General features: G+C 37.9%; 1 protein-coding gene across 1 annotated transcript in view; it reads right to left on the reverse strand.

Annotated features, from left to right (window-relative positions):
• The window catches only part of FBXO16 (F-box protein 16), a 58,371-nt gene that overhangs the window by 35,463 nt on the left and 8,512 nt on the right, over positions 1-14,396 (reverse strand). Inside the window, exon 3 of the mRNA XM_036241121.1 lies at positions 8,278-8,313. Coding sequence (XP_036097014.1) covers positions 8,278-8,313 — 36 coding nt within the window. The remainder of the gene's footprint in view (positions 1-8,277; positions 8,314-14,396) is intronic.

Raw genomic sequence — 14,396 nt, forward strand, 5'->3', positions numbered from 1 at the left:
AAGAAAGTGTGGCATTATGTTGATGGTGGGTTTGGGAATGAGACCACTGGGAATCTCATAACATTCTATTCTTTCTAAACTCATTAGAAATAAATTACTAAATCCCAGTTCCACCACTAACAATCTCTCTCAGCCTCAATTTCCTCATTTATATATTAAGAATAATTATATCTACATTGTAGGGTTGTTGTGAGGAGTAAATAAAACTATATATATAATTTATATATATAATTCATTGTAGACATGACAGATATTATAATAAACTATCAATGGTGAAGTTAAAAATAATAAATTTATGGGTTAAATCAATGTAAAAATAAAATCTATGTAAACAAATTAAAAAGCATGTAATTACCATGTCTGTACATTGACAAGGACGGGAAATGCACTGAAAATGGCTGAGGTTTTCTCATCTACTTTCATTCATGCCCATCAAAAGAAAATGGGCCCAAATTGAAGGAGATATTTAAAATGAATATAAAAGAACATTAGGATTATAAAATGATGATGAATATTTAAAATGAATATAAAAGAACATTAGGATTATAAAATGATGATGAAATCTGTAAGAGAAAACATTAAAACACTTTTCTTTAGAGGCTAAAAAGACAATTACTTTGGTTTCTCTGATTACAATGGTCAAAGGTAATTTAAATTTGGCTTTGATAGGTGTTCATTGCCTCAAGGGATTTCCCTTTCTAATTGTGTTTCTTTAGGCTAATAGAAAAAGAATTTGCATTCCTTTAACTCCTACCAATTGAAAGTGATGACTCAGAAGAATGCTTAACAGTTGGGGGAAATCCCTACGGATTTAAAAAGTACTAGGAATAATCCAAAAAGTAAATAATCCATGGTAGAGTTAACTGTACAGGAATTTGATAATCTCCTATGTCTCTTGCATCATCTCTCAAGTAAAAACACCCATAATATAGTAGCCATCATTCTAATGTGTGAGATTGGGGAGCAGCTAGGACCATTTTCCTATCCTGGTATTTTTATGGCACCTCACTCCATAGTTCATTTTTTACATTACATTATGTTATGTTACACTGTATTTATAATTATATTTTATAATTATTTTAATGCCTTTTAAAAAAAATCCTCACCCGATGATATTTTTCCTTTTTTTTTTGGTTCAGATATAGTGAGAGGGAGAGAGAAACACTGACGTGAGAGGGACACATAGAGTGGTTGCCGGGGACGAATCACAACTGAGGTATGTGCCCTTGATCGGAACTGAACCCTAGAATCATTGGTCCAAGGGCCAAGTTGGCTCTAACCGCTGAGCAAAACCAGCCAGGACTAATGTAATGCTTTTTTAAAGGACTTTCTTGACTCAATAGACTTGTAAAAATCTTGTTTTCAGAATAGTTGGAACACCACAGGATTCTTACAGCAGTTTTGGGAAGTGAGGACAGTTGCTAGCGATGAGGGTCCATTTATCACACTGAATGGCAAGGTCAAGTTCAAGGGAAGTGAGGGACAAGATGAAGATGGAGACTTGTTATTTTTTGCTGATTGGTTATATTATCTTAATATGGTTGAGCTTCTGAGTCCTATTGTCAAAAACTTAATTTCACAATTAAAATATGAATACATTCTAGTTTTAAAAGTTTCAAATAGGTATGGACATAACCAAACATGAAAATCCTATTTAACTATATACCCCCCTATCAATTCTCACTCACTCCATTCCCCAGAAATAACTACTGTTCACAGTTTGATTTCTGTGCATTTATATACACCTATATTCATCAACAGGGAAGCAATTAGATAAATTAGAGTATACCCATTCTGTGGAATACTACACAGAAGTTTAAAAATCAAACAGAAGCCTGGCTGGTATGGCTCAGTGGACTGAGCATTATCTCATGGACTGAGAGGTCCCAGTTTGATTCCCGGTCAGGGCACATGCCGAGGTTTCCAGCTCGATCCCCAGTAGGAGTCATGTTGGAGGCAGCCGATCAATGTTTCTCACATCAATGTTTCTATCTCTCTCTCCCTTCCTTTCTCTCTAAAAAATCAATTAAAACATTTAAAAGAAAATCAAAATCAAATAGAATATAACCGTAAGGATCCTGATTTGTAACAAACTCCAGGGCATATTGTTTTTTCATTCATTCGTGGTAGGATGTATATGTGATCTATTCATGTTACTGCCAATACCATTTAGGTTATTTCTGATACAAAAACAGAACAAAACAAAACAAAAATCCTGCAATATCCTAGAACATGTCTTTTCAGGTCCCATGTGAACGTTTTTCTAGCACAGATAAAGGAAAGTGGAATTACAGGTTCAAAGGATATTTGCATTTAAAAATTTAATGGAGTCTGTCAAACTGTCTTTTGAACATCTTTACCATTTTTATATTTCCTCCAATTGTGTTTAAGCATATTCTCCTATTTACCAATGAACCTTACTTTGGATATCATCTGTCTCTTTAATTTCTGCCACATAGTCCAAGAGAGGAATTGGGAATCTCATTATTTAATTTATATTTCTCTAATTTTAGTAGAATAGAGCAGTTTTTATACGTTTATTTGCCATTTGCATATTTTTGTATATTTCTTATTCTTCTATTGGCCTATTATTATATATAAATATTTGTATTTTCCTTACTGATTATAGGAACCTTTTATATTACCCAAATATTAATCTTTTTCTAGCATGCAATTTGCAAAATATTTGCCTGTTTGTCTTTTGAATTTTAACTCCAGCAAGTTAAAAGTAATGCTATCTACTTTTTTCAAATCCTTTATAATATTACTATTATTTCTGTTAACAACAAAAAAGCTAAGAAAAGAGTGAGATGCTTTCTTTTCAACTAAAATACTTTTGCTGTTGCCTGGCTGATGTCACTCAGTGGTTGAGCATCGACCCATGCACCAAGAGTTAGCTGGTTCGATTCCCAGTCAGGGTACACGCCCAGGTTGTGGGACCAATCCCCAGTGGGGGGCATGTAGGAGGCGGCCAATCGATGTTCTCTTTCATTGATGTTTCTATCTCTCTCTCCCTCTTTCTAAAATCAATAAAGAAAAAAAAGAAAGAAAACATGGTATTGTTCCTTAAAAAAAGAAATAAATAAAATACTTCTGCTATTATTTTCTGTTGATTGGTAGGCAACTGCCTTTTCTAGTTGATTGAAGGGCAGAGATTTGAGAGAAGAGATTAAGTAGTAGCATTGAACAGTAAAAGTAGAGGAGCTTTTCAGTTTTTCTTAATTATTTTGTTTGTTACTATACAGAACAGCAGACAGGGACCTTGTGCAAATGTGTGAACAAAAATGACATTCTATAGCCAAATAGAAAATACTTTTGGATTGTCTATCATTAAAGAGGTTTCATATTACATTTTACCTCACAATGAATGTCCAGATTATTTTTTAAAATTACTTTACTTCTAATACTAGATTGAGCTTTGAAACCAATACTTGATCCTTACAATGAAAATCCCAACTAATGCTAAGTAAAAAGAAAAATTGGTATCCTTTTTTCTCCTTTCTTTTTTGGGAAAATATATTTCTTATGTTATCAATCTCTTATGGTGCTCATAAAACACACAAACAAAAAAATCTACATGATCTAGTGAATTTAAAGAATAAGTCTGGACCTGGCTGGTTTGGCTCAGCAGTTAGAGCATTGGCCCACAGGCCAAAGAGTCATGGGTTCCATTCCAGTCAAGGGCATGTACCTCGGTTGCGGTTTGGTCTCCGGCCCTGGTAGGGGTCATGCAGAAGGCAGCCAATCAATGTGTCGCTCTCTCTCATCGATGTTTCTCTCTCTTTCTCTCTCTCTCTCTCTCTCTCTCTCCTCTATCTCTTCCTCCCAGTTTGTCTGAAAATAAATGGAAAAATATCCTCAGGTGAGGATTAAAAAAAAAAAAAAAGAAGTCTGTTCTTAGGCAAAAAAGAAAAAGAAGTCAATATCATGTATTCATTTAGATAATATTTATCAAATGCCTGGTAGTATCAAGGAACGTATAAGAAAGAGCACGATAGAACCATGTCTGCCCCTCCCACTCCTACCACCACCCATAGGAAAGTCTATTGGAGAAGATAGATAATTAGTGATATTTGCAAATGTATATTTCTATTAGTTATGGTAAAAGAAAGAATAAATAATATCTTTAAAAATGTCTGAAGACCTTATCTAGGGTGATATTAAAAATATTTAATAGCCCTGGCCAGTTTGGCTCAGCGGTTAGGGCGTCAGCCTGCAGTCCAGAGAGACCTGGGTTCGGTTCCCGCTAAGGGCGCGTGCCTAGGTTGCAGTTTGTCCCCAGCCTTGGTTGGTTTTGTGGGTGTCAGACACTCGATGTGTCCCTTTCACGTCAATGTTTCACTCTTTCTCTCTCTCTTCCTCTCTCTCCCTCCCACTCTATCTGAACAAAAAATGGAAAAAATGTCCTCGGGCGAGGATAAAAAAATAATAATAATTGTCAGTGTCATCAATCAATCAAAATAGAAGCTGCTCAGCCACATCAAAAACTGGCTGAACATTAGCCCTGGTTATATTACTTTAGGGATTTCCACTAACAGTAAGGGAATGATAGCTGGTGCAAAAATAGTCATTCTGCCCTGACCAGTTTGGCTCAACGGTTAGAGGACTGGCTCTCAGACCCAGGAGTCCAGGGTTTGATTCTGGTCAAAGGTAAGTACCTCACGTGCAGTTTTGTTTCTGGCCCTGGTTGGGATCGTCTGGGAGGCAGCCAATTGATGTGTCTCTCTCATACTGATGTTTCTCTCTCTCTCTCTTTCCCTCTCCCACTCTGTCTGAAAATAGATGGAGGAATATACTCCGGTGAGGATTTAAAAAAAAAAAGTCATTCTACATAAGTCTTTTTTTAAGTTGTTGGTAACAGAAGCAGAGTTAATTAAAAAATATATAGAGAATATGAGAAAAACTCAGCTAGATTTTAAGTTGGTTTTTTTTTTTCTTTAATTCTCACCCGAGGAAATGCTTAGAGAGAGGAAGGGGGTGGGGGAGAGAGAGAGTTAGTGAGTGAGTGAGTGAGTGAGTGAGTGAGTGAGTGAGAGAAACAGGTCGAGGATGGAAACCGAAACTCAGGTATGTGTCCTGACCAGGAATCAAAACAGCAGCCTTTTGGCGCACAGGACAATGCTCAACCAACTGAGCCACCAGCTGAGCACAAAGTTTTGGAATTCTAATTTCTAAATTTTTAGTAAATTAATTTTTAGTAAATTCATTATTATTTTGAATAGGTAATACATTCACATGGTTAAAAATATCAAAAAGTATGAAAAGTTATTCAGAAAAAAGAGTTTCTTCCACCCTGCGACAGACTCACAGTTCTCCACCTTGGAGGAAAGCACAGCTGGCCCTTTTCTTGTGAATCCTTCCAGAGATGCTATTCAATTTTTTTTCCACTTAGGTTAATAAATATCTTTAGACTGAAGCTTGTAGACCAACACAGAAAAAAACTGGTGACCAACTAAGATAAACAAGAACAGTAAGAAATAGTACTTTATGTTAGTCTTAGTGCAATGAACTGAATGTTTATGTCCCCCTCAAATTCATATGGTGAAACCTAGCCCCCAAGGTGATGGTATTAAAAGGGCTTCAGAGGTGAACAGGTCATAAGGGCAAAGCCTTCATTGTGGGATTAGTGTCCCTATAAAAAGGGACCCCAGCGATCTCTCACTCCCTCAGCCCTGTAAGGTCATAGTGAAAAGACAGTCATCTATGAACCAGAAAGTGGGATCTCACCAGATACTGAATTTGCTAGGATCTTGATCTTGGACTTCCGAGTGTTTAGAACTATAAGAAATAAATTTCTGTTGTTTATAAGCCCATATATTTTGTTATAGCAGCCTGAACAGATTAAGACACTTACGTTTCAGTAACTCAAAGTAAAGGACACATTGTCTACTGTTATATTCTGGGTCAAAGATGGCCCCTTAAGGAAGAAGGCTTTGTATGCTTTAAAGACGGAATTTTTCAAGTTTATTACATGTATCAAGAGTTAAAGAAATCCAAGTATAGTTTTTTTTTTAAGGAACCTTAATTTATTTTTAAAATTGAAATATAATTCACATGCCATAAAATTCAGCATTTTGAGTATACAATTCAATAGTTTGTAGTATATTCACAAGGTTGTGTAGCCATCACTAGCTAGTTCCAGAACATTTTCATTACCCCTAGAAGAAATCTCATACTCATTACAGTCAATCCCTCGTCCCTTTGTCCTCCAGCCCCCTGGAAAGCTCTAATCTATTTTCTGTCAATATATATTTGCCTATCCAGGACACTTCATATAAATAATATAATATGTGGTCTCTGTATCTGGTTTCTTTCACTTAGCATATTATTTTCAAGGTTCATCCATGGTGTACCATGTATCAACACATTATTGCTATTTCTTACCTTTACTTTTTAAAATTTTGGTAAAATATACATAACATAAAATTTACCATTTTAACCACTGTTAAGTGTAAAGTTTAGTGGCATTAAGTACATTTATATTGTTGTACAACCATCACCACTATTCATCTGCAGAACTTTTTCATCATCTCAAAATGAAACTCTATAAACATTAAACCTTTCCGTCTCTATGAATCTGATTACTCTAGGTACCTCATATAAATGGAATCCTAAAACAATATTTGTCTTTTTGTATCTGGCTTATTTCACTTAGCACAATGCCTTCATATTTCATGTTGTAGCTTGTATCAGAATTTCCTTCTTTTTCAAGGCTGAATGATATTCCATTGTATGGGTATACCACCTTTTGCTTATTCATAAGTCAATGGTATTTGCATGTTTGTACTTTTTGACTACTATGAATAATAGTCAAAAAGTTGCTATGAACATTCATGTACAAGTTTTTACATGACCATATGTTTGCAATTCTGGGTGATAGAGACTACTAGATGGGACTATAGAGTGATTCACAAGTAATTGCCCAGAGATGGATATTTCGATCATGACTCAGGGATGAACAATGAGCACTGGGGCTTTGTGTCTCCTCTTTGAAGAGAGAGTAAGAAAATCTTCATTTGTATAAAGGATAGTTGTATCTTGTTAGATAATAGCATAAAGTTATTACTGTAACAACTTGAAGCATATGTATAATGGTGTATGCGGATCCTAAGTAACCAAATGGATGAACTATGCTGGTCAGTTCAGTTAAGTTATTGTCTCTCAGATCCAAACTCACCTTTCTATGTTCTACTTTGTGAATATAGAAGGCTGGGTTTCTATAAACTGTATTTCTCCTTTGACAGCCAACTTCCTGTTAAATGTTGCCAATGGAGAGTGCAGTACTAGAGAGAAACTGAGGTAGAACAGCCTTACTCCTTTGTTTCCTTGCTGTTCCTGGGAGCATCACCCTAACTTTTCACCCTGGTGGCAGTTGTTGATTCCAGTGTCTAATTTTTTCCACACTCCTAGAACCATCACAATTCCTCAGATATATAGGAATCAGCTGGCTGCTATCTACTTTATTCTTCAGAAGTCTGTGTCTCCTACAGGGCTTGTCCCAGCTCCATAAGGTGTGTTCTCTGAACTCCTGAGCTATCAGTAAAGTTGGAAGAAGCTACTTCCTACAGTTCTATTTGCATGGCACCTCAGTGCTCCCTTTTTGTCTTTTCTGTTTTCTAGTATTTGTTTAACCAGTTCTGTTTATTAAATGTAATTATGTCGGTGCCCTGGCTGAGCAGCTCAATTGGTTAGAGCATCATCCTGATACTCCAAGGTTGTGGGTTCAATCTCCCATCAGGGCACATACAAGAAGCAACCAATGAATGCATAAATAAGTGGAACAACAAACTGATGTTTCGTTCTCTCTCTCTCTCAAATCAATAAAGAAAAAATTTAAAATTAATTTAATTATGACTATTAAATAACTGAGTTTTCTGGATAACCATAACACATACAGAAAGTACCAGTCAAATTTCTCAGGCTATGAGCAATTATCACTGATCATCTTACATCCAAACTGAATTCTTTTTTTTTTAATCCTCACCCGAGGACATTTTTTGATATTTTGTTCAGATAGAGTGGGAGGGAGAGAGAGAGAGAAAGAAACATCCATGTGAAAGGGACACATCGAGTGGTTGCCACCCACACAACCCAACCAGGGCCGGGGACAAACTGCAACCAAGGTACGTGCCCTTAGCAGGAACTGAACCCGGGTCTCCCCAGACCACAGGCCGACGCTCTAACTGCAGAGCCAAATCGACCAGGGCCCAAACTGAATTCTTGGGGCTCTATGGTAACATAGCATAATATAGAAGTAAGTATATTTTAAATGTTTACCCATTTTCCAAGCAGAGCTCTTCTTTCTTCAAATATCTACAATAAATAAAAAAGAATGGAAAGATTTCATAATTCACAGTTCAAAATACCCATTACAAGGAAGACATCATTAAAGTATCAATAAATAAGTAGTATTTTCATTTTATCAACTAAGTATAAAAAGATTTCATTCCTGAGAAGGTACTTTACTTATTTTTAACTTTGGCAAATTATCTTTTTTCTGTTTCTGCATGTGGAATAATTCATCTTAAAAAAGTAATATTTTTTTTAATCCTCACCCAAGGGTATTTTTTCATTGATTTTTAGATAGAGTGAGAGAAAGAGAAGGAGAGAAAGAGAGAGAGAAACATCAATGTGAGAAAGACATATTGATTAGTGCCTCCTGCGCAACCTGGACTGGGGCCGGGGATCGAACTTACAATTGCGGTATGTGTCCTTGACCAGGAATCAAACCTGAAACTCTTTGGTCCACAGGCCCATGCTCTAACTGCTGAGCCAAACTGGCAAGGGCAAGAAATAAGAAAAGAACAAAGCTGTCAAGTTAAATCAATTTTAGAATTTGAAAGGAGATGAAAAAAAATGACAAAGGAAAAACAGAAAAATGAAGATGCTTTCCCCAAATATTTCAGTATCAGTAGTTTGAGAACTTGTGAAATTTATGAATGAGCAGCTCTTGTTTTTATATTTTAGTGTACGCACATATCAGTGGGTTTATGTGTACTTATATGTTTGTAGGATTAGAAATGTTTATATGTGTACCTCTGGGCTTACAACTCAGTGTTTATATATATGTGTTTGTTGTTATATACTTTTTAGGACAGAAACTATGTCATATTCATTTTTCCATTTCTAGTATAGAGTATTGTGCACAGTATATCACAGATACTCATGTTTGCTGAATTAAATGAATGTGACAATGAATATACTTATGGATATATTGGTACGTGTGAGTTATTTACCTTTTGATGTAGAGGTGTATTTCTGAGCATCAGTCATATGTATATTTGAATGAGTGAGAAAGGGAAAACTAATGTGAGAACATTTGGCAGGGGAGGAAACTAAGGAGAGAGGAAGCAAGAGAAAGTAATGAACAGATGTAAATGTCTCTCTCGCTCCCACACATACACCCTGTCAGCTTTCAAAATTGGAATCATTTTGATGATTGCCAGATGGGAGAGGGATTTGGGAAGATGGGTGAAAAAGGTGAAGGGATTAAGAAGTATGAATTGGTTGTTACAGAATAGTTAGGATGTAAAGTAGGGCATAGGGAATATAGTCAGTAATATTCTATGTTTGGTGTCAGATAGGTACAAGATATAGTAGGATGATCACTTAGTAAGTTATATAATGTCTATTCACTAGGGTGTACACCTGAAACTAATATAATATTTCATGTCAACTGCAATTCAAAAATAAAAACGACTTAAATTTTAAAAAATTGGAACTGATGTTTTTCCCTTCCTCTCAGCACTACCTAAATTCTCTGGCACTGCAAGAACACTCCTACTTGAAGCGTAACTCAGGCTTATTTTTTTCCTTTTTGTGGAGGAGGATGAAGAGCTGGTTTTATGCTTCTAACAGACCATGCTTTCTTTCCTTTTTTATACTCTCGACTCTAGTTTCAAAGAGCATACAAAATGAGGACTGAAATAATTGGTTCAACAACAACCTCAAGGCCAGAGAAATGTCAGTCTTGGCCAGAGAATCTCATACATCACAGGTAGACATTCTTTGCACATTAAAGAAAAAAAAAGAATGCCCTTCTCTCTTCCCCCCTAATTAACTGCCACCTGAGCTACTAAGACTCTCAAATAAACTCAGAATTTCTAGATAAAAATGGAAGAGAACTTATAGAATATAGAGGATTAAAAAAATGTGGATTCAAATATTTCTTAAACTCTTTTCCTGTATCTAACCAAATCCAATCAGTCATCCAACACCCAAACAAAGTTGTCAGCACCAGCAATTTTCTGATGCCCAGTGATCTAGCTCCTCCCAACTCATACTCCACTAACAGCACATGCTCCACTTGGTCTCTACAGGGTTTGCCATGGCTCTCTCGGTGTCTCGGTTCATTTTATCTTCTGTGTAGAATACAACCACTTTCTCTACACGCTCCCCAGGTTCTGTGGCAGGCCCTCAAAAAACACCTGCTAAAGGAACAACAACAAAAAGCTTCAAAAGTTTAGAATTTTAGACCTCAGAGAAATTCTAAAGATCCTTTTGTTCAATTTCCTTATTTTAGAGAAGGCAACCAGAGGCCCAAAGGGGTTACATTTATAGGTTTAAAAAAATTGCCCGGCTGGTGTGGTTCAGAGGATTGAGCATCATTCCATGGGCTGAGAGATCCCAGTTCAATTCCCAGTCAGGGCACATGCCTGGGTTTCAGGCTCAGTCCCCAGTGCGGGGTGTGCAGGAGGCAGCCAATCAATGCTTCTCTCTCACATTGATGTTTCTCTCTCTCTCTCTCTCCTTTCCTCTCTCTCTAAAAAAAAAAAAAAAAAAAATCAATAAAAACATTTTTTAAAAAAATCATGGGTTCCAGAATGTCTGCTGAGTTCAACTCTGTACTTGGTTTTTCCTCATTAGAACCTTGGTCTTCCCTATCCTGACTTCCCCATGACTTCCAGCCTGACATGCTTTGTCCTTACAGTGTGAGAAGAAAGGAGCAGGAAAGGAGTAGGGTGGGAGGTGGAGCATGTTCTTCAGGCTAAAACAATAGTTTTTAAAGAGTCAACAATCAAGTCTAAGCAGGGTCCAAGCAAATCCAGTTCTTTATCAAAAGGTATCTAGACCCAAGTAGAAACTAAGAGGAGTAAAAGGGGAGGGGAAACATTAAAGGAGCTGAGATCTGGTTCTGACTCTACCCTTGACAAGAGATATAATTTGGGACAAATTATTTAATTGTCAGGTCCTCGGTCAGAGTCTTAAATTCTCTGGTTTGGAGCAAGTCTTCATTTCAAAGATTAGCAGTCATGTTCTTCATGTTAAAGAGCTGGAAAAAAAAGTATTGATTCAAAATGGAAATGTTAAAATGGATCATCTTTCCTTGAAGAATATTTATAACACAGTTTGCTCAGAGCCTGCTGTTAAATCAAAATCATACATTGTTACTTCAGTCTACCAACACTGCAGTTACATATTTCACAGTGTGACATCATTACAGTGTAGGAGTAAAACGTTTAGGGTCTCCTAAATGATGACTGATTAATGGTAACTAGGTGCTTTTTCTCAGAACACCCTTTTTTTTTTTTTTCCTTCAGATACAGCAAGAGGGAGAGAGGGAGGAAGAGAGAGAGAGAGAAACATCAATGTGTGAGAGAGACACATCGACTGGCTGCCACCCACACAACCCCAACTGGGGCCGGGGACAAACTGCAACTGAGGTACCTGCCCTCAGCAGAAACCAAACCCGGGGCTCTCTGGCCAAACCGGCCAGGGCTCAGAGCACCCTTTTAACATGCACTGTACTACACCTGTGAACCATACACAAAAAGAAATTTTGGTTACTTTCAACTCAAATACTAGATGGCCAAGAAATGCATATACTTTGAAAACATTCCTCCTCTCAAAATTCACAATGCCTGAATTATTTTGAAATCTGTTACATTTGCTTGTGTTGATGATGCTGGTTTTTTTAGGCATCTGAATTTGAATTCAATCTTTCTGCTTAAAGCCTGTGATGAAGTTAAAATCCTATGACTCTTTTTTTTTTTTATCCTCACCCAAGGACATTTTTTCATTTTTGTTCAGGTAGAGTGGGAGGAAGAGAGAGACAGAGAAACATCAACGTGAAAGGGACACATCGAGTGGCTGCCTCCTGTACAACCCCAACTGGGGCTAGAGACCAACTGCAACCGAGGTATGTGCCCTTAGCGGGAACCAAACCCAGGTCTCTCTAGACGAGATATAGTGGGATGATATAGCAGGCCGACGCTCTAACCGCTGAACCAAACTGACCAGGGCCTGTGACTCTAAGTTGTTTTGTTTTTTGGTACGTGCCCCTAGCCGCTAGGGCCCAGAAGGAACTGAACCCGGGACTCTCTGGTCCGCAGGCCAACGCTCCAACCGCTGAGCCAAACCGGCCAGGGCAGTATGACTCTTATTTTAGTCTGTAATGGTTACATATTTCACATTTTACTACAGAATAAAAAAAAATTAAAACAAAAACAAAAAAACAAGGTCTCAAAATACACTGACCATTGGTGACAAATGCCCTGTTTTAGAAGTATAGAAAACCCCTTGAAATTATTGTTTGGACATCTTCAGACTAGCTGTATCCTTGGCATCTATTTTTAATCCCTTTCAGTCAGAATGTTAGATCTGAAAGGGACCTTCAAGGTCATCTGATCCAACCTATTTATTTCATAAAGGAGGATAGTAAAGACCTAAGTGACTTACTCTAGTCACATGGGAAATTATTGGTACAGCTGATCTGAAACCATAATGTTCAATTCCTAGAGTTAATGTTCTTTGTTTACTTGTATTTAGAATTGTGTTGGAATTGTTTTAAAATTTGAAATATTATTGCACTGTATAAAGTAAAAAATGAAAGCTCTCTTCTAATAGGACCCCTTCCCCCAATGCCATCCAACTCTTTGGGTGAAACCACTATGATTAGTTTGGTATATGCATACATGAACTCTATGTGTGTGTCTATTTTCACTTATCCACATGCGGAGATTTAAAAATATTTTACTACAAACTAGAACTAGCCCTGGCCGGTTTGGCTCAGCGGTTAGAGCGTCGGCCTGCGGTTAGAGACCCGGGTTCGGTTCCCGCTAAGGGCACGTACTTCGGTTGCAGTTTGTCCCCGGCCCTGGTTGGTCGTGCGGGTGGCAGCCACTCGATGTGTCCCTTCACGTCGATGTTTCTCACTCTCTCTCCCTTCCTCTCTCTCCCTCCCACTCTACCTGAACAAAAAATGGAAAAAAAAAAATATCCTCGGGTGAGGATAAAAAAAAAAAATGCAAATGGTGACTACCTCTGGAAAGGCGGGAGGGGTGAGTGATTTAAAAAAATAAAATAAAATAAAATAAAAATATTTTACTACAAACTAGAACTTAACTGCCCTGGCCAGTGTTGCTAAGTGGTTAGAGCATTGGCCCCCAGCACCAAAGTGTTGCAGGTTTGATCCCTGGCCCTGAGTCAGAGTGTGTGTGGGGAGCAACCAATCAATGTGTCTCTCATATAGATATTTCTCTTTCTCTCTCTCCCCCTCCCCACCTCCCTCCCTTCCACTTTCTAAAAATTAATAGGAAAAAAAATATTCTCGTGTGAGGACTAACAAACTAGAATTTAACTCAACCAAAAAATAATTTTTTTTGGAGTAAAATGGGAGATCTGAACAACAAAAATAAACATTATTTTTAGAGATTATCATTTAATTTGACAAAAGTTAGTAAAAAATCAAGATAAGGCCCTGGCCAGTTTGCTCAGCGGTTAGAGCATCGGCCTGTGGTCCAGAGAGACCCGGGTTCGGTTCCTGCTTACACACACACGCACACTAAAGAGTACATGTAAAAACTGATGAACTGTGATAAGGTCTGTAGATTACACTGATGTTACTTTCCAGGTTTTGATACCATAAAATAGTTATATAAGATACTAAGATGGGGCCCTGGCCGGTTTGGTTCAGCGGTTAGAGCGCCGGCCTGCGGTCCAGAGAGACCCGGGTTCGGTTCCCGCTAAGGGCGCGTACCTCGGCTGCAGTTTGTCTCCAGCCCTGGTTGGTCGTGCGGGTGGCAGCCATTCGATGTGTCCCTTTCACATCGATGTTTCTCTCTCTCTCCCTCCCATCTATCTGAACAAAAATGGAAAAAAATGTCCTCTGGTGAGGATAAAAAAAAAAAAAAGAATCAAGATAAGACACTGTAATGCTTGCTGTAATACACTGCCCAGGATCCCCTCCAGGACTGAAGGGTTTATTCATTCTCCTACCAGCAGGGAGTGCTGCTGGCTGACAGCCATGCGCTTGAGCGGCCTTGTTAGGATCTTTAGGGTGGCAATGGAGATCTTTTGAGAGTGCATCACAGCCCAGCTTCTTCCTCTGTCCCAAACCCCTCCCCTCTCCTCCCCTTCCCTTCCCTTCCCTCCCGTCCCCTCCCATCCCCCATCCT

This window comes from Molossus molossus, unplaced genomic scaffold (assembly GCF_014108415.1).
Source record: "Molossus molossus isolate mMolMol1 unplaced genomic scaffold, mMolMol1.p scaffold_m16_p_4, whole genome shotgun sequence".
In the NCBI taxonomy this organism is placed as follows: Eukaryota; Metazoa; Chordata; class Mammalia; order Chiroptera; family Molossidae; genus Molossus; species Molossus molossus.